This window comes from Podarcis gaigeae (genome assembly GCF_964106915.1).
Source record: "Podarcis gaigeae genome assembly, chromosome: 9".
Lineage (NCBI taxonomy): Eukaryota > Metazoa > Chordata > Lepidosauria > Squamata > Lacertidae > Podarcis > Podarcis gaigeae.
Window position 1 is genome coordinate 51,997,479 of NC_139685.1, and position 22,086 is coordinate 52,019,564.

A 22,086-nucleotide genomic window follows, 5' to 3' on the forward strand; every position below is an offset into this window, starting at 1 on the left:
TGGGAGCTGGCAAAACACAGCTCATCTTTCTGCCCTTTCTAGGTTTAGCTAGGAGTGGCTGAATCCTTAAATTTCAGGCTAGCCTGGGTTCTCATTTTTGAAATCTTAAAATCAGTCCTCCACATTTCCACATTGGTTTGTGATTTATTCATTTTTTTAATGCCATCAAATTGATCTTCCCTTTAGTGCAAATTTCTCCTAATACGCACATATTTGTACACAGTTTTGTCAATTATACACGTTTCCCAAGCAATTTCTACTGATTTAATGTATTTCTGTATGCTATTTCCAGTAATATTCATTGTTTTCTGCATACGTTACCCCAGAAATTTTATACACTTTGCTTGGCTGGGGAACTACATTGCCAAATTTGAATAATTTTTGAAGGGTAGCTGTGTTTTCAGTTCTCGTTTCAAAAAGTGTGGATTAGATAGGTTCACCTTTAAATGTGAGCTGAATTGAATTAATACTTTCTACCCCAGTCTTCTGCACTAGTGTCTGAGCCTCAAACACAGCACGATTGCTGCTTAGGCCACACTCTCTCTATTAATCAGCACCAGTTTGTGGGTGACAATCTGGCTTTAGAAACATTTGGCAAGAATTTTCTTGGGAGTACAAAATAGTCGTACCTTTGAGTTTCGTGTTAGAATATCTAATTCATGCTTATGGGTCTATCAAATTGTTGTTCACATCCGTAGGATAAACATTTTCCAACTGAAATGTGATATTTCCAAAGGAGCACTGTAAATCAGTGGCAGGGCCAGAAACACAGGTCTGGTCTGTTTATTTCCCACTTGGCTGCTTTGTTCACGGTGGAGCCATCGACTGGGCAAAGGATCTGCCTTGAATTCCATGAGAAATAATTCTATTAATCTGACATTAACTTGGACTCTGACTCTGCCTTAGTCTACTGCATAGCAACTGAATATGGGAGAGATGCAAAGTGTTACATAATCAAATGTCTCCAGTTCATGCACAATCATTAAAACCAGTCTTGCTGCTTTTATGGGCATTTTTAGGTGTAGAGATTACAGTGTCTGGATTATTATTTTTTCTCTTAAATTCCGCACAAATGGACACAGTTTCAATGCTAGCTTATTGTGATCTTTATGAGACAAACATAAGCCAGAAGCCAGATATTTTTTTTTTACCAGCAAGCCATTTCATAGCCTAAATTAGAAAAAGAAACCCACAAAATTATGGATCTTTTCCTGCAAAATGGCTTTACAGTACATTGGGAGGAGCAGGGCAGAGCCATAGATATGTTCTCCAGACACCCACATTGCTTCAGCTTACCTGGGGCAAGGTGGTTGTGAGGTTCACATGCACACCAACAGAGCCAGTCCAGCAGCCCCACCTCAATGATGCCCTGCCCTGACCATTAGTAATGCAAGATTTCTTCCACAGAACTATAAACAGGTTTGTTTTTTTGACAGTTTAAATTGTATCTTTCTAAACCAAACTGTATTTGTATTTGCAAAGGTGTTTTTCCCTGTGTGTGTGTGTGTGTGTGTGTGTGTGTGTATGCACGCACGCGCGCACACACACACACACACACACACGAAATATATATATTACACACCAGCCTGTGTTTCTACCTACTGATGTCTGGTCGAGGTATGTGGAAGTCACGTAGTTATCAAGTTCACAAAGTTCACTTACTCGGCTGAAAACAAAAGATTCTAGCACAAAGTTTTCCCATGCTAGTGCTTAGTTATATTTGGTAACAAATATTTGCTTTTTAGGCACATCAGGACTTTGACTCAGACCGTAGATTTTCAACTAGCATGTTTCAGATGTATACCTTAAGCTCAGATTTAGTAACAAACATTAGTCATCCAGTTTATAAAAAGAACAGCAGTGTGTTTGCTTTTTTACCAAGGCTTCCGTGCATACAAACAGGATAGCGTGCCCTCCCCTTCTGAAACATATACTTTCCTGCAGTTAGAATTATACGTGTGTTGAGTGTTGCACTGAATGTAGGAACTTCATATTTTGCTCTGTATGATCAAATTATGATACAGTAAAATTTACTCTTATACACCTTTTTTCAGACCAGAAGTGTGCACAACTTATGAATACTTATATATAAGTTCATAAGCATTAAGAAGCGATAAAGGATATAAAGATTGCTCACCTCAGATGCTGCCAATCCTAATTATTTCCCCTCTGTTATCAAAGGCTTTTTCAGGCCTTACTCATATCGAGTTGTGTAAGTGGAAGGCTGCTCATTTAGTGGGATTGTACCTAGCCATGGCCCCTGTGAAAAACAACTCTGAAAGCTCAGCAACTGTGAGCTGTTTTTGTCTTAAAAACAAATTTCTGGGCACAGCATGTGCTCAGAGGCAGCTTGCTTGCTTTTTAATTCTCAGAATACCAAAGTGTATTCTGGAATCCTCCTGCACCTGCTATATACTAAGACTGTCGTCCAGCAACACTTTATTCTATCTCTCCAATGTTCCTTATCTCTTATTTTTCACATTTTATGTGATCTTTCACCCAATGATCACTTTGGCCATGCAGACTGCAGCAGATGGAAGGTCACAAATTTCCCATTCCTGCTTTAACTAGAGACTTTTACTTCTGAGCATGTTGCTCTTCTCTTACTAAGGTAGAGGGAAATGGCTTATTATTGTACGGAATAGAACTACAGATAATTGGAACATGGTGCAACATTTTACAAACTGGTGTTGTGTCTTGTACAATGGACAACAACCCTGCATTTTATTGCACTTGGGGGTTACAGCCTCATATTGTAGTTTATTACTACTACTACTACTATTATTATTATTATTATTATTATTACTATTATTATCGTATTGAAAGAAGCTTTAATTCCATGTTACTTTATTGTTCTCTCCATTTTTCCCTTCTGTTTCATTTAAGGCTGCTGTTGTGCCATCTGCGCAATCTCTCAAGCTCACCGACTTCTACTTCAGTGACTTTGAGCTGTCAGATATGGAAACCTCCTTGTGTACAATTCGGATGTTCACTGATCTTAACCTTGTGCAGAATTTCCAAATGAAACACGAGGTGAGAATCTTGTGGTGCATGGAGCATGGCCATTTATGGATCACACATTTTCTACATCATAACATTCTTCAACGTAAACATGCACACAAAAGATTGGGTATAGAAATTGAATAATAAGTTTTAAAGCATCTGTTGGAAAACCAAATATCATCATGACTAAGACGGCATTGGTCCAATTTTCGGTAGATTGGTCTTACACCCCCACATTTGGTGACAGCAGTTGAGTAGGAATATTTGCTCTTAATCGTACCTTAAGTTCACCAGAATAGCTGCATACAACTGCTTGAACCTGTGTGCTACAGATTCCTTTCTGTTGATGAATTCCTATTCCTTTCTGTTGACGAATTCCTTTCTGTTGATGGGTGATGACACTATGACCAAATGCAAAATATGTTTATCTTTCCGAAGATTACACAGATAAATGTAGAGACTGAGCAGTACAGGTTATACCTGCGAAACATGGTTTTACAACCTGTTCCAAAACTCTAGGAATTTTAATTGCATTCAGTCTTGAACAAAGTGTTTATTATTTGTTTGGTTCTGTAATAGCTTGCCCTTCCTCCCAAAGGAGCCCAGGGCAGCAAACACATCTGTGATGATGAATACAATTAAAAATAAAATGAAAACATATATAAAAACTATTGAAAGCCTCTAAGCACAATTAAACTCTTAAAACAAATTTAAAAACAGATGGAACCTAACCATGTATCTTGAGAGGCCTTCAGCAAGCTGCAATAGTGTGTCTTCAATACAATCTTCAAGTTATCAACCATATAAAATGTCTTCCACAAGGGTTGAAAATAGATCGCTGCTTGCTGCACCGCTGCTGCTTAAGAATGGCTCTCATGGTAATTAGAACCATATATGGAATCAGAGACTTTCAGCACCTGGCTAGCCCAGTCTTGCCTGTCCTCACCACCATTTTCATCCTTGGGTAACAATGTATGTTTTAAAAGACTTTTGATTTTACTTTGCAACTCCCTTCAGAGAGCCCCGGAGTTCAAGTGATGAAATATGTTCCCAAGACAGCAAAAATTGTATAACTACACACACACACACACACACACACACACACACACTTTTCTTGTTCTTTTGGGTTAAAATATATCTGTTTCCAATTCAGTTCTATCAAGCCTGCAAGGAAGCCAGATGGGAAATGGGCTGGAGTGCTGATAAATAAAATTTTGTGCTCTTGTCAGTGAAAACAGTGGAATATACTGTACCTTTAACTGAATTTTGTGTTTGTGTGTTTGTTTGTTTTTTAAGGTCCTTTGCAGATGGATTTTGAGCGTGAGGAAAAATTACCGGAAAAATGTTGCGTATCATAATTGGAGGCACGCTTTCAACACTGCCCAGTGCATGTTTGCTGCTTTGAAGTCAGGGAAAATCCAGGTATGCATGGAATATATATATTGCAACAAGTATATATTATGCTCACAAATCCTATTCCTTTCTACCAAAATTAGTGTGTCAATCTTGGGCCCCATATGCATTCAAATAATCCACTTTCAGGTTTTGCTTCCAGCAGGGATCTTCTCATGTAAAGGAAGTGTGTGTGTGTGTGTGTGTGTGTGTGTGTGTGTAATTGTATTGTTTTGTTATGTTATAATTATTATTATCAGAGAGTTTCCAGAAGGTGTGGGAAATCAGGATACACGTATAATGCATTGCCAAATCCAGGGTTTTTTAGCAATCGTAGAAATATATTATCCTGCATTTCATGTTGCCTTCAGAGCAAGCTTACAGACGTTGAGGTGCTTTCTCTGCTGATCGCAGCACTGAGCCATGACCTGGACCACAGAGGTGTGAACAACTCTTACATACAGAGGTGAGTAAAGGGGGGGGGTTAAAAGAGAGGAGATTGGGTTTTTAAGGGATTGTTTATTTGAATCATTTTTTTATCATGTTCTTCACCAAAAATAAGTCTCCCAGAGCAGCTTAAAAATGACATTGATAGTACAGTCCTTGCGCTCACATGCAATCTTACAATCTTAAAGACATGACCTTAAAGGAAAAGCAAGGAGGGAGGAGGAAGAATGAAAAATTGGTTACTTCTTCTAGGTTCCAGAGTTTTTCCAGCTGGAATGTAGTTAACAAGGCAGCGAAGTGGTTTCGCCATACATAACTGCTGCATTTGAAACTTTCTCTCAAAAGATGTTGTATGGTGGTAGGAATGATGTCCCATATTTAACTAACCTGGCCTGCTAGCAGAAGCCAGTTGCAAAGACTCCTGCTAGTGCAGTGGTGGTGTCTTCATTCTTCCTGACACACACTTTCCCCAAATCCACTCTGGTGGGTCAGGAGAATCCTCAAAACAGTGTGCAGGATAGGAGAGGGGGACTGGTCTGTCTGGCAAGCAGACATGCTTGCACTGATGGAACAGTCAGAAGAGAGAAACATTGAATTCTTTCAAAAACTTCCATTCAAATTAGTTCCTAGAATGTAGGTGAAATTCAGCTCTTCGTTCTGTTCTCTCTTTCCCATTTCTATTCTTTTTTCACAAACATCCAACAACCTACAGATTTGCAGTGGCTTGAACCAGTTGGCTATTTTTTACTTTATTTGTTTAAGAATGAATTCTTCCCTGGGGGTGGGGGGAGACCTCTGGAGATGCATCATCCCCATTCCAAAAAAACGTCCTGGGAAAATGTTGCTGACAATGAAGCCTGATGTTCATGAACACCACAAAACAAGAGAGCATTACGTTTCCATAACATTCCCTTTTCAGACTAAAAATGGTTCTAGGGATTTTTTTTTTTAATCCCTCAGGCTAGTGAAGGATAGATTAAAATGGGGATGAATGTTGTTCTTTGTGTGTAGTTGGAAGCAGGGAGACCCGGGACACTTGACTTGAGATTATTTTCTTGGAAGTGGGTTGTGCTTTTCTTATAATAAAATAACCAGAAAGCTGTAAATCATGTTAAGCAAAAGTTATATGAAATGCACTTCCCCTCCAAGATCTGTTTGCATAGGAGCATGGGAAACTGCCTTATACCAAGCCAAATCATTGGTCCATCTCACTCAGTATTGTCCTCACTGATTGGCGGAAGCTGTCCAGGGTTTCAAATAGGGTGTCTTTTCCAGCCCTACCTCGATATGCAGGGGGACTGAAGCTGGAACCCTCTGCATGCAAAGCAGAGGCTTTACCACCGAACTACAAACCTTCCCAAAGGTCCAGACTCTAATGCAGTGGAGATTCATGCTGGCGGGTGGGGAGAATGTTTTTTGCTAATGCTACCTTTACTCTTGGGGACGCAGGTGGCGCTGTGGGTTAAACCACAGAGCCTAGGACTTGCCGATCAGAAGGTCGACGATTCGAATCCCCGCGACAGAGTGAGCTCCCGTTGCTCGGTCCCTGCTCCTGCCAACCTAGCAGTTCAAAAGCATGTCCAAGTGCAAGTAGATAAATAGGTACCGCTCCAGCGGGAAGGTAAACGGCGTTTCCGTGCGCTGCTCTGGTTCGCCAGAAGCGGCTTAGTCATGCTGGCCACATGACCCGGAAGCTGTACGCCAGCTCCCTTGGCCAATAAAGCGTGATGAGTGCCGCAACCCCAGAGTCGGCCATGACTGGACCTAATGGTCAGGGGTCGCTTCACCTTTACCTTACCTTTACCCTACAGGCTCCAGTGCCATTTCCCACACAGTTCCCCCCCGATCCTCTGGAGAAGATTTTTAAGGGCTTTGGAAACCCAGTCCACATGTTCACTTGAATGCATGTAGGCAAGAAATGGGAAGCAAGAGCACAAATGCAGTACACACTGTCCGTATACCTGCGCATAGCAGCTCCACTCAAGGGAGATGGCTGTGACTCAGTGGCAGAGTACCTGATCTGCATGGACAAGGTTCCAGGTTCAATCCCAGCGTCTCCAGGAAGGGATAGGAAAGACCACTACCTGAAACCACTGCCGGCCAAGGCTGAGCTAGATGGACCAATGGTCTGATAGGTGGCTTCCTATGTTCAGGCCTTGCTGCATTGAGAAAGATGGTCTGAAGAGAGGTTCTAAGCATGCTCATTCTAAGCACGCACACCTGAACAAAGCTACTGGGCAGGGAGAATCAGTGAAGACTGCCTTACCTGCTTCTCCCCAGGTGCCCCTGCTGGATTGGATCCCTTCTTTTTACAGGAAGGGACAGGCAGATGCCCCTAAGAAGCTCCCAATAAGGGTGTAGTTGACACATACCCGTGTGTCGGCTATAGCATGTAAGGGAACAGCCTCTTAGTTAACAAGGGAACCTCCATGTGCTATCATAGCTAATCCATTTTTGGTAGGTATGTCCTCTGTGGGAATAACATTTCAGTGGCTGCCACCACCACATTTTGTGGCAGTGAATTCTGCATATTGCCTGTTGGACACAAGGCTCCCAGCAGAGGGACAGGGTCCTGGCAGTCTCAAATTTCAGAGGACAGACATAATTTGTGAACCTCATGAGTGAGTAGGTTTTTGTATTCTTTCAAAAACCTGCAAACCTGTTTGACCACTGCAGACCAGTCATGGAGGTGGGGAATAAATATATCTCTCCCATAGACCTTTCCAAAACCCTATTCCACCTTCATAAAAAAAAACGATCTTTGCCCAGTCACTGTTGCATGTGCCAGTTAAATAGGATGTGTGCCCTCTGTTCTCCCTTTTCAGAAGTGAACACCCCCTTGCCCAGCTGTATTGCCACTCAATCATGGAGCATCACCATTTTGATCAGTGCCTGATGATCCTGAATACCCCGGTAAATGATTTTCTTGTCATGTGTGCGCTGGAGGGAAACCTTGCCCAAATCACTTTTATTTTTAGTTTTGGATGGGTTCCCAGCATTATGCATTCTTAAGTATTTTTTATTCCTTTTTGGGACAAGAACGAAAAGGCAGCTCTTCTAAGAGCCACCAAGCTTTTCTTGATAAGCTTATATAAGCACCATTGCTCATGTCAGTTTCAGTACCTATTGCCTTGGCATCAAAGCAAAAGGAGTATTTCATGCTCATTAATCTAGTTAATATTTCTGCGGAGCGAGCACTGCTGTTATAGCATCAAGTTCTGTTGGAAGGTGCACAGAGTAATTCCAAGAGGGATGCCCATCAGATATTGTTTCCTCCAGTGGTACATACCTATGAGATGTTACTTCCTCTAATGGTCTTCAAAAAGTATTGCAAAACCAAAAAAAACTATTGAAGTTTAAACTTAGCCTGTGCATCACCCAAACAAATAAGCAAACATCTTTTAACTGGCAGTGTCAATCCTGCTCTTCAAGGTCTTTTATGTATATTTTCTTAGGTGTGTACTGTATATCCTAAATCTGAAACAAAAGAGCACTGCTAACTGCCTCATCCCGTGGTCTGCATTACACACTGTTCATTTATTTCATCATCATATTATCATTACTACTACTCCTCCTTCTGCTACTACCCTGCCCAATAGGCCACTGAATGCCAACTAGTATCTAGCAACACTTTGCAGGCTGCCAAGGGATCAGATTGGCTGTTCTTTTTCGTTTTAGGTGTTTGTTGTTTCTTGTAGATAAGAAACCAGTTTTTTTGTTTTTTGTTTGCAAAGCCAAGAAAATAGATAGATTTCTCAATAAAGAACCATGTTTCCTTCTTAGAGTCTAATGGGGATCTCCTTCCATGTCAATTTCCCAGGGTAGGTTTGAAGGCACATGAGGCCTTCAGACTCTGCAGCTGAGGAGGTCTGGCTCTGGTCAGCTGCCTGTATGGGACATCTTCTGGAAGCCACATGTATGCTACTTTGGGTTCCATGATGGGGAGAAAAGTGGGATATAAATCTTAGAAAAGCAATTAATTAATTAAAACCCTGGTGAGGTGGAGTTTTGGAGGGGGATAACCTTTCCATGTGCTACCTTGCTCGCAAGAAAATATAGCAGTGTGTCAAATCTACAGAACAAAAGAGAACAGGGCCCATTTCTCATTGGTGCAAGACTTTTTAATGCAGCTCTATGTGTTTTAGAGTGGAGCAACTTGGGGGTTGGGGTTGGGGAAGTTTGCCATTTCTTAAAATCTGGACAACAAAATTGTGGAGACTGACAAATTAATGAAATGTTCTATGTGTAATCACAAACATTGGTTTGTTGTTGTTTCTTTTTGTGTGTGTGAAGGGCAACCAGATTCTCAGCGGCCTTTCTGTTGAGGAATACAAGGCTACCGTAAAAATGATCAAACAAGCTATTCTGGCCACAGATCTTGCACTCTACATTAAGTAAGTTGCTGTAGCCTTATTGCAAACAGCTGCTGTTTTTGGAAAAGTCGCAGTTCACCTGTGGAACATTTTCTTTCTCTCTTTCCTTTAGATTATTATTTTTAATGTAAAAGCATAGAATGTCTTTCTTTTAAGGTCGTTTATAAACAATAATTATCTTATAATGCTTTCAGGAGAAGAGGAGAGTTTTTTGACCTTCTGAGAAAGAAACAGTTTAACCTGGAAGACCCTTATCAAAAGGAGCTATTTTTGTAAGTAAGCAAATATAGTATCCAGCTTTTGTATGATTTTGTTGTGTTAGTCTAGGCCAGCTATCACAGAACTTTAGTTTCACTGAGTGTTTGGGTTGGGCTACAAGAGAACAGAAAGAACTTTCTTGATGAATGGTGGTGAGCAACTGGTTTCTAATGGTTATGTAAACCTCCCATGCAATTTCCAGACAGGGTAAAACTACCTTGACAAAATACCATATTGTTCCTTTGCAATACAGGCATTGTTCTGAAGCACTGAACTGTTAAAAGTCAGTACTCCTAAGGTTATTTATTCTGCTTGAGAAAGGTCAGGCTAAAGTTGTAGTAGCTCTCCCTGCAATAATGGAGTCATCACCAGTCCCATGTAACCCTGCCTTGATGGGACTGCATGTAAAAGGAGGAAACAATTCTGCATGTGACCAAATTATGTGACATCTTTGCTCAGCTCACCTGATCAGTGTACAGTGAGTTCTGTAAACTTTTCAACTTGTTTTGCTGCTTGTTAATACGCAAGTGAATTGAAGAGGAGAGCCATTTATGGCCAAGCTGAATAAAAATTTGTCCAGTCTGCACCTGGCCACATGCAGAGGTTGTGTGAAATGCATAGATTTAGTTTCGAAACATTGATACAGTGGTACCTTGGGTTACAGATGCTTCAGGTTACAGACGCTTCAGGTTACAGACTCTGCTAAGCCAGAAATAGTACCTCAGGTTAAGAACTTTGCTTCAGAATGAGAACAGAAATCATGCGGCGGTGGCATGGCAGCAGTGGGAGGCTCCATTAGCTAAAGTGGTACCTCAGGTTAAGAACAGTTTCAGGTTAAGAACAGACCTCCAGAATGAATTAAGTTCTTAATCCGATGTACCACTGTACTCCATAAAACTCCTTAAGGCCTTTGCATTCTCAGTGAGACAGGGATTTAAAACAGCCCATCGTCAGCAGCACTGGGGTTATTTAGGAACTGGAAAGTGATTGGAATATCCTGTTCTAGTGATAAAGCCAAAAGAAAGATTGGATTTTGGGTTGGCAATCCTAGTCTAGAATTGCATCAGGGGGGAAAGTATCTAATGATATATATTAATAGTTACCTCAGGTGTTGAATGGTATGTAAAAAAAAAATCTTTAAAATCCCCAGAGGGAGACATCAGCATGTTTGTGGGAACCTCAAGGTTTGCAGAAGTAGAAAAATCTAACCCCCCACCAAACCAGAATAGGGCAATGGTGACTGGGCAAGTTCAGTGGCCACAGAATTCTAAGTGTCTGTTGGCAAGGAGGAGGAATGGAATGGAGTATCTGATAAAAGGCTGGCTGGAACACTGAACAGGAACACTCCATATTACATTTTTAATAATAATAGTAATTCGAAGTCCTATTTGTTACTAGCTGATTTTAATTACTTGCAACAATGCTATGGTTCCTTTGCCATTTATGAAAAACAGGTTGGGCTTTGTTTTAGCGTTTATTTTACATGATTTTGCATACCATACCCATTTTTATTCTGCTTCCAAGATGCAGTGCTTTTTATAATGCATAAAATCTTGGCTTCATGGTTTCTACAGGGCAATGCTGATGACTGCGTGTGATTTGTCAGCAATAACAAAGCCGTGGCCTGTTCAGCAACGGGTAAGTAACTGCCAAAGGCCTGTCCAAATCTACAAAAAGGCAGCCCACGCTCTCCTTGAGCATTTCTTCCCACCAAACTTCCTCCTGTTTTAACGCATTGCCTCTTGTATCAACTTAAAACAAAACAAAGATGAAATTTGTTATACCAAGGAAGATCGTCAGCCTCTTGTTTCTTGCACAAATATTGATTGCCAGTCGACTGAAAGCTTCAAAAGAAGGATTACTATGGGAAACCTGGCAAACAGACATTGCAAAAGAGATTGCAAAAGAATCCTTGGAAAACTGGCATCCTTTGGGGGACGGGTATTGAATTCTGCATAAACCAGATGAGAATGTTAAGCAAGAAAGTTCTAAATATTTCATTGATTTTATTTGGTTTTTTATGAGTAGCTGAGCAATCTGAACCCCCTCACGCCGAACTGAACTGCCTCTTGCCAGCTGCCACCAACAGAGTGCCAACGTCCCCCTTATGTGTTGGAGGCCCTCTGACAGTACCCCTCTGGCAATACCCCTGCCTGCGAGGGACATTGGAAAGGGGGCTTGATCCCAAGCTAGGCTTACCTCCAGTGTGTGACGGCATCAGAGTTGACTCACCCATTAGGCAGGGTGAATCAGTTGCCTCAGGTGATGGAAGTTCAAGAAGCGAGACCCTGCCCACCCCACTGCTGCCTCCTCAGCCAGAATGCCCCCTATCTCTGAGTTTCAGTGAGAAGGGCCTGTTCCATCAGTGGTTGAAGTGGTGGGGTAGACAGGAGGCAGCACATTCCCATTCCGTTTCAGGTGGTGAAATGGGCTGAGCTGCCAATCACTCTTCTAGTGTGGAGCTGGTGTAGAGATCAGGTTAAATTATTCTTGCCAGTGGTGAGGGTTTTGATTGCACCATTAATTATTGTATAAATTGTTACTTGAACTTGTTTGGAGATAAGTGTATTTTTGATTTTTGGACACTGTTGATGTCTTTATTGGCCATTTCTGACAGAATAATTGCATATTTATTGCATCTGCTTATATATTAGTATTATAAAATACTGTTGAAACACACCCCACAAAGTGACTGAGATCTTTGTATTTTAACTTGTAGATAGCTGAACTTGTAGCTACAGAATTCTTTGACCAAGGTGATAAGGAGAGAAAAGAACTCAATATAGAACCGACAGTAAGTAGAAGAACCATCTTTAAACAACATGGTGGTTGTTGTTTTTTTACCGAAAATTCATTTTAGATTGTTTTTTTACACATGAAGTATCAAAATTTACACCTCCTCTATCATCTGAAAATCATATTCACTTAGGCCTGTATCCAATGAACTAATCTCATTAATATAAGACTTCCGCCTGTGCAACCCACCCACCAACATGCGAATTGGGGGAACCCTCAGTAAAACTTTTGGGGAACACACATGGGGAGTCGGCATGGGGGGGAGTCCTTGCACTAACAGGATGACTTTCTGGGATACAACCCCTGTATTATCTACCAATTATAGCTGAGTCAATAATGCTTTTCACAAAGAAGTAAGCATTTTCTGCTAATAGTATGGGAAGTCCTGTAGCATTGATGGAGAAGCAAAGTATTTTGCAGCCATTTCCATCTACATACTTACAGTTGCATCTGCTTTCTCTCTGTCTAGAGGTCTGTTCATGTGACCTGGAAGTGATCATTTCAAGCTCAGAGGTCCCATTTTCAGTGTTATTCTGAACTGTTGTATCCTCACAGGAAACTTAGGAGGCAGATTGTTGCAATTCCCATTTTACAGATAGAAGAACTGAAGCTGAGAGAAAGTAACTTTCCTAAGGCTACTTAGGGAAACTTGGGCTGAGATGGGATTTGAACCCAGGACAACCTCTTTGAGGCCAGCACTGACTATAATGATGGCTTATTAGCATGCCCTGTTATGTATGTATGTATGTATGTTGAATTTTTATATCACATATATATATCTATATCTATGCAGTGTACAAATTACAAAACATCGCTGAATTGAGCCACATTTTGGCAAGTGGTCTTGCTTCATTCAAAGTGAACTTTCTTTGATTTTTCAGGATTTAATGAACCGTGAAAAGAAAAACAAAATCCCCAGCATGCAAGTTGGATTCATTGATGCCATCTGCTTGCAGCTCTATGAGGTACCATATATGGAGCGGCCTGTACAATGAGAGTGTTTGCGTCTGCCAACGTTGTCTTCAAAACTGCGCTTTCTCTTCAAAAGCATTCTATGCAGATCTGGCTGTGGGAAGTGGGGTTGCACAATCAAGTTTCACATCCTTTAATGGGACTTCTTTGGCTTTCCTACAAAGGAAAGACTGCCGAGCAAGGACCCTTACACCATAAAATAATCAAGCAAGATCTCTGAAATATTGTAGTGGGATTTCTCTCTATTTACTGCTCATGGGTCTGTTCGTATGATTTTGCCTGAAGTGGGTGGGTATCCAAAATTTGACCAAAGAACCTTATGTTCTTTTATTTCAGGGATGATGAATCTTTGGTCCTCCAGGTGATATTGGGAGTACAACTCCCATCATGCATGACCATTGGCTATGCTGGCCGATGGGAACTGGAGTCCAACAACCCAGGCGTGACACAGGTTCCCAAATCTGTGGATATATCCTTGAAAGGTGCAGTTCCTGTGTAGGAATGATGTGGCACTAATGCAGGCCATGGGATAAGCCTGGCTTGCTTCCTGCAGACCGTTTGAGGCAGCCTTTGGCATGCAGAGAGGGGGAATCTGCCTTTCTCCAGATCCACTGCCATTTGCGGACTGCACCTCTCAGCCAGGAGCATGCTGGGAATCTGCTTCTTGGATGTTTTCTGTGTGTTCAGTTCCCAGTATATTCTGTGAAACTGCTAAACTCTAAGGAAGAGAAGTCCCCCTTCCCCTTTCTTAGGTTTTGATGGGTCTGATTTGCTTTTCCATTTGCAGGCGATGACACACGTCTCAGAAGCCTGCTACCCTTTGCTGGAGGGCTGCAGAAAGAACAGGCAGAAATGGCAGGCATTAGCCGAACAGCAAGAAACGAACCTGATCAATGGAGAAAGCAATCAGCCCAAACGGAACTGAGATAGCACTTCGTTAGGAATGCTGGTTTACAAAGAAGCTATTTATATATAGTGATTTGGAGATACTTAAATGTTTTGCTAGACACTGTACGAAATAGGTTTATAATTTGCCACTGCTGTATTTTAAAAGAACAAGGAGACATATATTTTTGCACAGCATTCGGAAGCGTAACATAAACGTTTTTGTGTATGATGTATCATAGTTGTATATTTCCAATATTCCGTTTATTTGAGGGAGAACGAGGTCTGCACTTAGCAGGTCCAGTTTGCTCTGCTCAGCTTTGTAAGACGGTACAGAAGAGGAGAGTTTCTAGGACTGCTGTTCTCAGTTGTACATAGTTGTTTAGTTTCAGTCAATGGCCAGTACTTTAAAACGATTACCACATTTAGCACCTTTTCCATCCTTTTGTGTTGTCTGTTTCTGTAAGTGTAAATAATGAGAGCGCAGTGTTGCCTTTGGGAGCCTGAGAAACATGGAGGAGCTTAGTGGTCAGTGTTCACTATGGGAGCTGCTGAATCCAATATCTCTTTATTCCAAAGAAAGTCAGGGCTTGAAGCACAGTATCTTGAGAGAATATATTGTGTCTGTGCCTTTTCCTGTTGTGAGAGTGCTTCACCTTAAATGAACTTGAGCTGTTAATTACCCAGCAGTCCCAGGCTGCTGGTAAAGATCTATAGATGGAACTGCCTGACATTTCTTAAAGCATTGTAGCTCAAAAGTGCAGTTGTCTGAAGAAGACATCAAAGTCAAGAGAAATGGGGAATGGAGACAGATGGAAGAGAGACTGTGAAGACATTGGGGCTATTTTCAATGTGATGGGATCATCCCACGGCAAACAAGCTTCAATGCCATCCTGCCTACTGAAATCGTGGAATGGAGAATGGCCTGAAGCTGGCAGCGATGTAAGTGAGTGAAGAAGATTAGGCCCGGCCCAGAACTTGAGAATTGCTCTGGATATTGTAAAACTGAATCAAATTAAAGAGATCAGAGCTGAGAAATAGCCAAGGCTACTTAAAAACAACTTCTCATAATTGCAAAGAGGTTTTTATGAGTGAATTTTGGAAAGAAGAATGCTTTTGGTTTTTCATAAGACCATTTGACTTGGAACAAGCATAACCACAGAGTATTGAAGCAGAAAGCAGAAATGGAAACAGCTGAGAATACTTCAGGGAGCTTACAACGATAACTTTAAAGAAGTCAACGAGTATTAGTTCAACGTAGACAAAACAAATCTTAAAATACCATCTCACTGCCTGCAACCAATAATGTTACCATGTCAAAAATGAGATTTTTGTCTGGTAGTGTTTATTTGTGGATACAACTTTACCCGTACCCAGATGTTTGTAAAGATGATTTTCACATGTGTAATACTTTTTTAGGACAAACTAGCAGCAAGCAAGCACACCTATCAAATACGTTGCATTGATTTTTGCGCAGTTATCTGAAAAGTTGCACTTTAGGGACTGGGGTTTGTCAGGGAGGGTACAACTGCCATCATAGCTCTCAAAGTAGGAACAAGGCTTTCTGCCAAAGGATCCAGAACATTCCTCAACATCCCAAATGATTAGGAGCTGCTTTTACTTCTATTTTAGGAATAGCTGGGAGAGTCACTAACCTGTGTGTTGTTTGACTGCAATCTGAAAACGCAGGCCCAAAACCACTTCCATCTGTCCCACGAAAGGGACTGTTGGCCTCACAATTGGGGCTTTCAAATGCAGTCAAAAGAGGTCAAGAAATCTGACAATGGAAACAGGTTTCTCCATTGTTAGATTTTTGCCACTTCTTTTTTTTATGAACTGGGAGATACTCTTCAGTTGTGTGGTATCCATGGTACTTTTAGGACATGGAGCATGTGTATATACTCACACAGGTACAAAAATGTGCCACATACTGAAGCTGTAATGTTTGTTCATGAAAAGTATTATCTGGCCGACTTCATATATTTTCCATATCCAAGAACTAAAGGCCTGCTGCATGTTCAGAAGAAACATGTGTTCCAGTCCTTCTGTAATTGTGCCACTTTTCCATGGGATATATTATGTGGCCGACCATATATAAAAAACCCAACTCACTGCATATAGACAACTGGCACACCAGGAGGGAAGAGTAGGCCGAAAATGTTCTCCTTGACATGCTAGATTTTCCATGTGCAGGGGGTTTTATATTTTTTTTATGGGAGTGCTTTCAAACATTCAGCCTCGAACACTCCAGGAAGGGCTGAGTTTTCTGCTTTGTCTCATGCTGTTTCTGTACATTTGGATTGTACGTAAGGCAGGTTCAACTACTCCACCAAAACAATTGCCATTTAAGGCAGTAACCTTAGGATATGAAGTACCAGCAAAGCAGACTCAACATCCTTGTTCAACAATATTCCCAGAGGATTAATCAGTTGCAATCTTTTGACCACTGTGTATAGCTTGTGCGTATAAGGAGATGAAGACCACATTCAGCCTCCTTTCCTCAAGACTAGATCATCCACACATCATCATGGAGATCAATCTGCTTTTCCAGAGCACAATAAGTACAGGACAGACGCAAGCACAATACATTGTTCCAAAGTGGGCTGCATTGTTGATTAGACATATTGAAAAATTCGCTTTGCCTGGTCATCCAAAGGCCAGGAGCAGAAATCACACAAGCAAATAAGTGGTATTCCCTGTCTCTGTTTTCTTAGTCTGCAAATGTCACATTAATAATTATATTATTTTCTGTATTGTTTTTGACATTTATATACCATTGCAGCGTGTTGAAATTAATTACATAATTAACCATGTAGGTTTTGGCCCTGGCAGATAGCAAGATGAATAACTTATGTTTTAGTGGAAGGCAGACTGAAGTGGAACGGAAACAGCACTGATTGTAATGAGCCCAGGATGGGATGGAAATTTCTGTTTCCTTCCATCACTTCTGTTGAAAGTGCCAGATTACTCAGGTCAAGCAAAACACACTTGGCAACTCAGTGTGAAGATGATAAGAAAAACAGGAGCAACCTATATGGCAGAGATCTTACCAATGGCTGTAGCATCATAGAAGTGTATATGCATTGGTAAGCTGGTGGAAAGAAACCTATGTGGAGTATTGTGTGTTTTTTAAAAAGCATTACTCTAAAATAATTTGTAGTAATTTGGTATATAAACCAACAGTCATATGAATGCAACCATGCAAACAATAAAATATCATGATAGGCTCACCAATACAATATCACTAATGATGCAAACAACATCCATCAATATAAAGGCCTAATTTTCATGCGTGTGGACTTTTAGTAGTTCACCTGAATCTTTTCTTACTGAGGATCATGTCTCACATAGAGAGGGGGGAAAGCTTGATAGAGCTGGATGACTGAATATCTAGCAGCAAATTGTAGTTTTATTGCTGGCAGGGATCTGAACCGAATTCACTTTTGCGCAGGGTAGAGTTAATATTTTCAATTGGGCTGTGTGTATGCAGCCATGTGCAATAAAAACAAACAAACCTGAAATGTTAGTTTAAGTGTGGGTGGTCAAGATGTGCCTTTCTGCAAATTAGCAAGTTGGCTGAAGTCGGCGAGTGTGTTGCAGCATTTAGTGGATGCAACGTTTTATAGCTATGAGTTGGTTCAGCAAAAGACTTCCTTTCTGCTTTGTCTCGATAACCACTGAAAAAATGATATGCACGCTCACACATGCACAGACGATAAAAATAATAAGAAACCACATGCTTGACCTTTTTAATAACTGCCTGTTCATGATCAATATAATCTCATCAGCCCTCAGTGCCCAGGAGCACTTTGAAGTTAAGTAGGTCGCCCTATGCTGCTGGCAGATCAGTGCAGAGAGAGGACGGCTGAATAGCAGTGCACATTTCCCCAGAGTGGAAGATTTTAATATTGCCTGATGGCTTTATTTGACATAGTAGTCAATGCTTTTATATTCAAGCTTAGTTACTCTTTGTTTCATATGTTACACATGTCCCTTCTGAACTACCATGTCAAATACAGTCCTCTAAAATGGGTCTGTCTCTCTCTCTCTGTGATAGATTTGCATGGAGAATTCCCTGTACAGTGGTACCTTGGAAGTCAAAAGGAATCCGTTCTGGAAGTCCGTTTTACTTCCAAAACTTTCGGAAACCAAGGCACAGCTTCCGATTGGCTGCAGGAAGCTTCTGCAGCCAATTGGAAGCCACAGAAGTCTTGTCAGATGTTCAGGTTCCAAAGAATGTTCAAAAACCGGAACAATCACTTCGGGTTTTCGATCGTTTGGGAGCCAAAACGTTCGACTCCCAAGACGCTTGAAAACCAAGGTACACCAGTACAGTGGTACCTCAGGATGCGAATGGGATCCATTCCGGAGCCCCGTTCGCATACTGAAGTAAACACAACGCGCAACTGTGTGTGCCACGATTCACAGCTTCCGCACATGCGCGTGATGTCATTTTGACTGTGCATGCACGGGCGGTGAAACCCGGAAGTAACGTGTTCCGTTACTTCCGTGTCACCACAGAGCGCAACCTGAAAGCGCTCAACCTGAAGCAACTTCAGCCCGAGGTATGACTGTACTAAATTGTTATGAAAATAATTTGCACTGCAATCCTATACATACCTACTCAGAATTTAGCCTCATTGAATTCAATAGGACTTATCCTCAGGTAATAACAATACTTTTATTATTTGTACCCTGCCCATCTGTCTGGGTGCCCCCAGCCGCTCTGGGTGACTTATAGCTGATAAAAAACATAATAAAGCTTCAGACATTAAAAACTTCCCTTTACGGGGCTGCCTTCAGATGTCTCCTAAAAATTGTATAGTTATTTGTCTCCTTGCCATCTGATAGGAGGGCATTTCACAGGGTGGGTTCCACTACCGTGAAGGCCCTCTGCCTGGTTCCCTGTAACCTCACTTCTGGCAGTGAGGGAACAACCAGAAGGCCCTCAGAGCTGGACCTCTGTGTCCAGGCTACACAATGTGGGTGGAGACATTTCTTCAGATATACAAGGCCAAGGCCATTTAAGTGTTTTGGGTTGTATTCTTAACTGGGTAATCCTGGACACATGTTGGCACTTAGTTTATATAATGAGAGTGGTTAAAGAACAGTAAGTGGATATTTTCCTATCTACAACAGCTCTTCATGGAAATAAATTCCCACAGTGCTGATATAAGCATTGCTTTTCATCTACTTAACAATCTTGGTAATCCTAATGATCACTAGCATGGATTAGGTACTACACCACTGTTTAAATATTGTTCTGAAGAGTGGTAAGAGGGCTTTGATCCCCCTGATCCTGTGCTCAACAACATTGCTCAGGCTTTGCAGGGTAACAATTCACAATCAAGTTATTCTGTGAGTGTTCCTCACAGTTATGGAAAACAATTTATATGTAACCACAGATGATGCAGAATGGATATATTGACTTTAGAGGTCCATTGATGCATGCCCATAGTATTTGTTCCTGTGCATAGCATTAGAGCACATGTATATGTTGTTATAAATGGATCTTAAATCTATTTCTGGTTCTGAAAAGCTGCCATTGATTCAGGGATAATTTGTCCCCAGGACAAATGGTGAAAAAAGACTAAAGTAATTTAATTAGATGTTGGTCTCAAAATTCTATAGAATCTCGTCACTCTGTGTACTGTAAGCTTATTTTTTAAATGATTTGCAAAGAAAGCAGAAATCACTTGGAAATGTAATATGTTCATACCTAAGAAATGTGTTGATATTTTAAGAACTGAACTCAAAGGCAAAATTGGCATTCTGTAAGTTTTTGTTGACGGCGAGGAACTGGTAGCACATCTAGATTTGTGAGGTGTAGATATGTATATGTAACTGTGGGTAGGGAGGATCCCAAAGACAATACCCAATGTTCTGGGTATGTTCCAGACAGGCACTAGTGTTTCATTGTGAACGTAACCAGTTCCTTATGGATGTTTACTGCCAAAGAGTAGTACTCCTCAAAATGATGGGCACTCAAGGGAAAGCCATCGTGCTTCAGTGCATAGTCCCTATGCACATAAACCTTTTTGATTTCTCAGGAGTTGAAAACACTTGATAACGTACAACTTAAATTTGCAGTGATTTTTTGTAAAAAAAAAAATATTGAATATGTGATGGTTCTTTTACAGATGCGAATGAGGATGGGGAGAAATTCATTCAGTTTGCATTTTAATTCATGTAATTTGTACTTCCCAAACCACATGCATACTTCTCCAAATTTTCTGAAACTTCTCTAGACAAAAAAAAAAGCATTAAAATTGTGTTTTTAAGGAAAGCTGTGTTTAAAAATGCATATGTTGCCGAGAATAATCTGCAATAATGCATTATATCGGAGAAAATTGCTTGGAAAAATATGTACAAAATGTATATATTAGGAGAAATTTGCATTAAAAATGTCTAAATCTTCACTTATAGAATTAAAAAAAGAATCATAAAATAGCAAACTGCTGCAAAAATCAAGCGAACTGAATTTAAGATTGGAAAAGTGAGGGAAACCAAAATTGACAGGTTCACCCACCATGACATGCAAGTAATTATTTGATCTTGCAGTCATCTAATGATGGCCACGCATTTGTAGAAAGGGCCTTAAATTTAAAGTCATGACTTTGCTGCCATTTCCAAAGTGTATGCTTTAGGTTAGAGCTGCGTGTTGAGGCTTTAAACATTGAAAGATGTCATCAGAATTATTTTGATACTAGACTTGATGCACACTGTTTGATACAGAATATGGTCATCAGAAAGTTGATGTGAAAACTTTCCTTAAAAGTTGCAGATGACTTGTATGAGTACCATGGCTTAAAAATAACTGTTAGAAAGCAATTCAGCTGAATAGCTGGATCCAATTAACTGAATACAATAAGCTATTTTATTTGATGGTATAAGGTTTGTCACATTTCTTGCTTGTACATAAGGTCTTACGATTCCCATTACAAACTCTGGACCAAATCCTTGACTGCAGTAAAATTCACCCAACTGTTTTGATATAGTCACTCTGCCCTTCCACTCCTCCAGTGGAATTGTAAACGAAGTTAGAATTTAACTTCTCTGTAGATACACAGGACACAGACCATGTAAGTGTTTCTTAAGAATGTAGTGAAAACACTGTACATAGTTTTGAAATATATTACTTTTATAGTTTAACTCTAGAAATTCCTAACACGTTGTCACTCGGTGTGTTGATAATCTTCTGCCTTTTTGAAACATTTGAACAAATATATATAGTTTCTGAGCACAGTATTTTTGTACTAGGCCAAGTCATGGATTATGTATTTGGTGTTTTCTTCTAAAGTCATATTTAACTCTGGAGGGGTCCTGGGTCCTTGGTTCTGTTATCTTAGAGTCACAAACACTCTTTATTTAAACCAGTTAAGAGACTTATCCCTTCCCCACCCCCACAAAATGTACTATACAGTCTGGGAGAGAAAATACACATTTAAGTAACTTACTCTCCAACTGCTACTCCAGTAACTTTTTGCTTTTTATTGTACCATTTTCCATGCTTTCTACAATAAATGCAAGAAGAGAACTGTTTCACTTGGGTCATTGTAAACACTCAAAAAGCAACTTCCATTTATTGGCCATCTTTCATCTAATGGCATACAGTTGACCTAGAATGTGTCCTACTTATCGTCTGGTTTATCTTTGGGTGTGTAAAATCCTAGATAAATAGAAGTTCAGACAACTAGTACAGAGGGTATTTCAAGTTCCTGGCAAGGAGAGAGTATCTTCACTTTTTTGGAAACTGGAGTACCAAGTTTTAAATGGCAGGTACTTGACTATATTGAAGGTTACACTGATTATTGCTGAATAGTGGGTAACCTTGGTACAGTACTTTGTTTCACAATAGCCTCTTGTTAAGTGAGAAATGCTTGCAGGGTGTTTCTTAAAAGTTGGTGACCACGAGGGGGCACTAAAGCTGCATCTACAAGTACAAAGCTCGTTTACAGAT

General features: G+C 40.6%; 1 protein-coding gene across 12 annotated transcripts in view; it reads left to right on the forward strand.

The window, feature by feature from the left end:
• Positions 1-21,663, forward strand: part of PDE5A (phosphodiesterase 5A) — a 119,202-nt gene extending 97,539 nt beyond the window's left edge. For all 12 annotated transcript variants that reach the window (XM_083756462.1, XM_083756455.1, XM_083756456.1 and 9 more), the window contains 10 exons: positions 2,887-3,033; positions 4,300-4,425; positions 4,767-4,861; positions 7,668-7,755; positions 9,136-9,236; positions 9,410-9,487; positions 11,048-11,111; positions 12,193-12,267; positions 13,151-13,234; positions 14,029-21,663. In XM_083756462.1, coding sequence (XP_083612588.1) covers positions 2,887-3,033; positions 4,300-4,425; positions 4,767-4,861; positions 7,668-7,755; positions 9,136-9,236; positions 9,410-9,487; positions 11,048-11,111; positions 12,193-12,267; positions 13,151-13,234; positions 14,029-14,166 — 996 coding nt within the window. In that variant the 3' untranslated portion in view covers positions 14,167-21,663. The remainder of the gene's footprint in view (positions 1-2,886; positions 3,034-4,299; positions 4,426-4,766; positions 4,862-7,667; positions 7,756-9,135; positions 9,237-9,409; positions 9,488-11,047; positions 11,112-12,192; positions 12,268-13,150; positions 13,235-14,028) is intronic.
• The last annotated feature ends 423 nt before the right edge of the window (positions 21,664-22,086 follow it).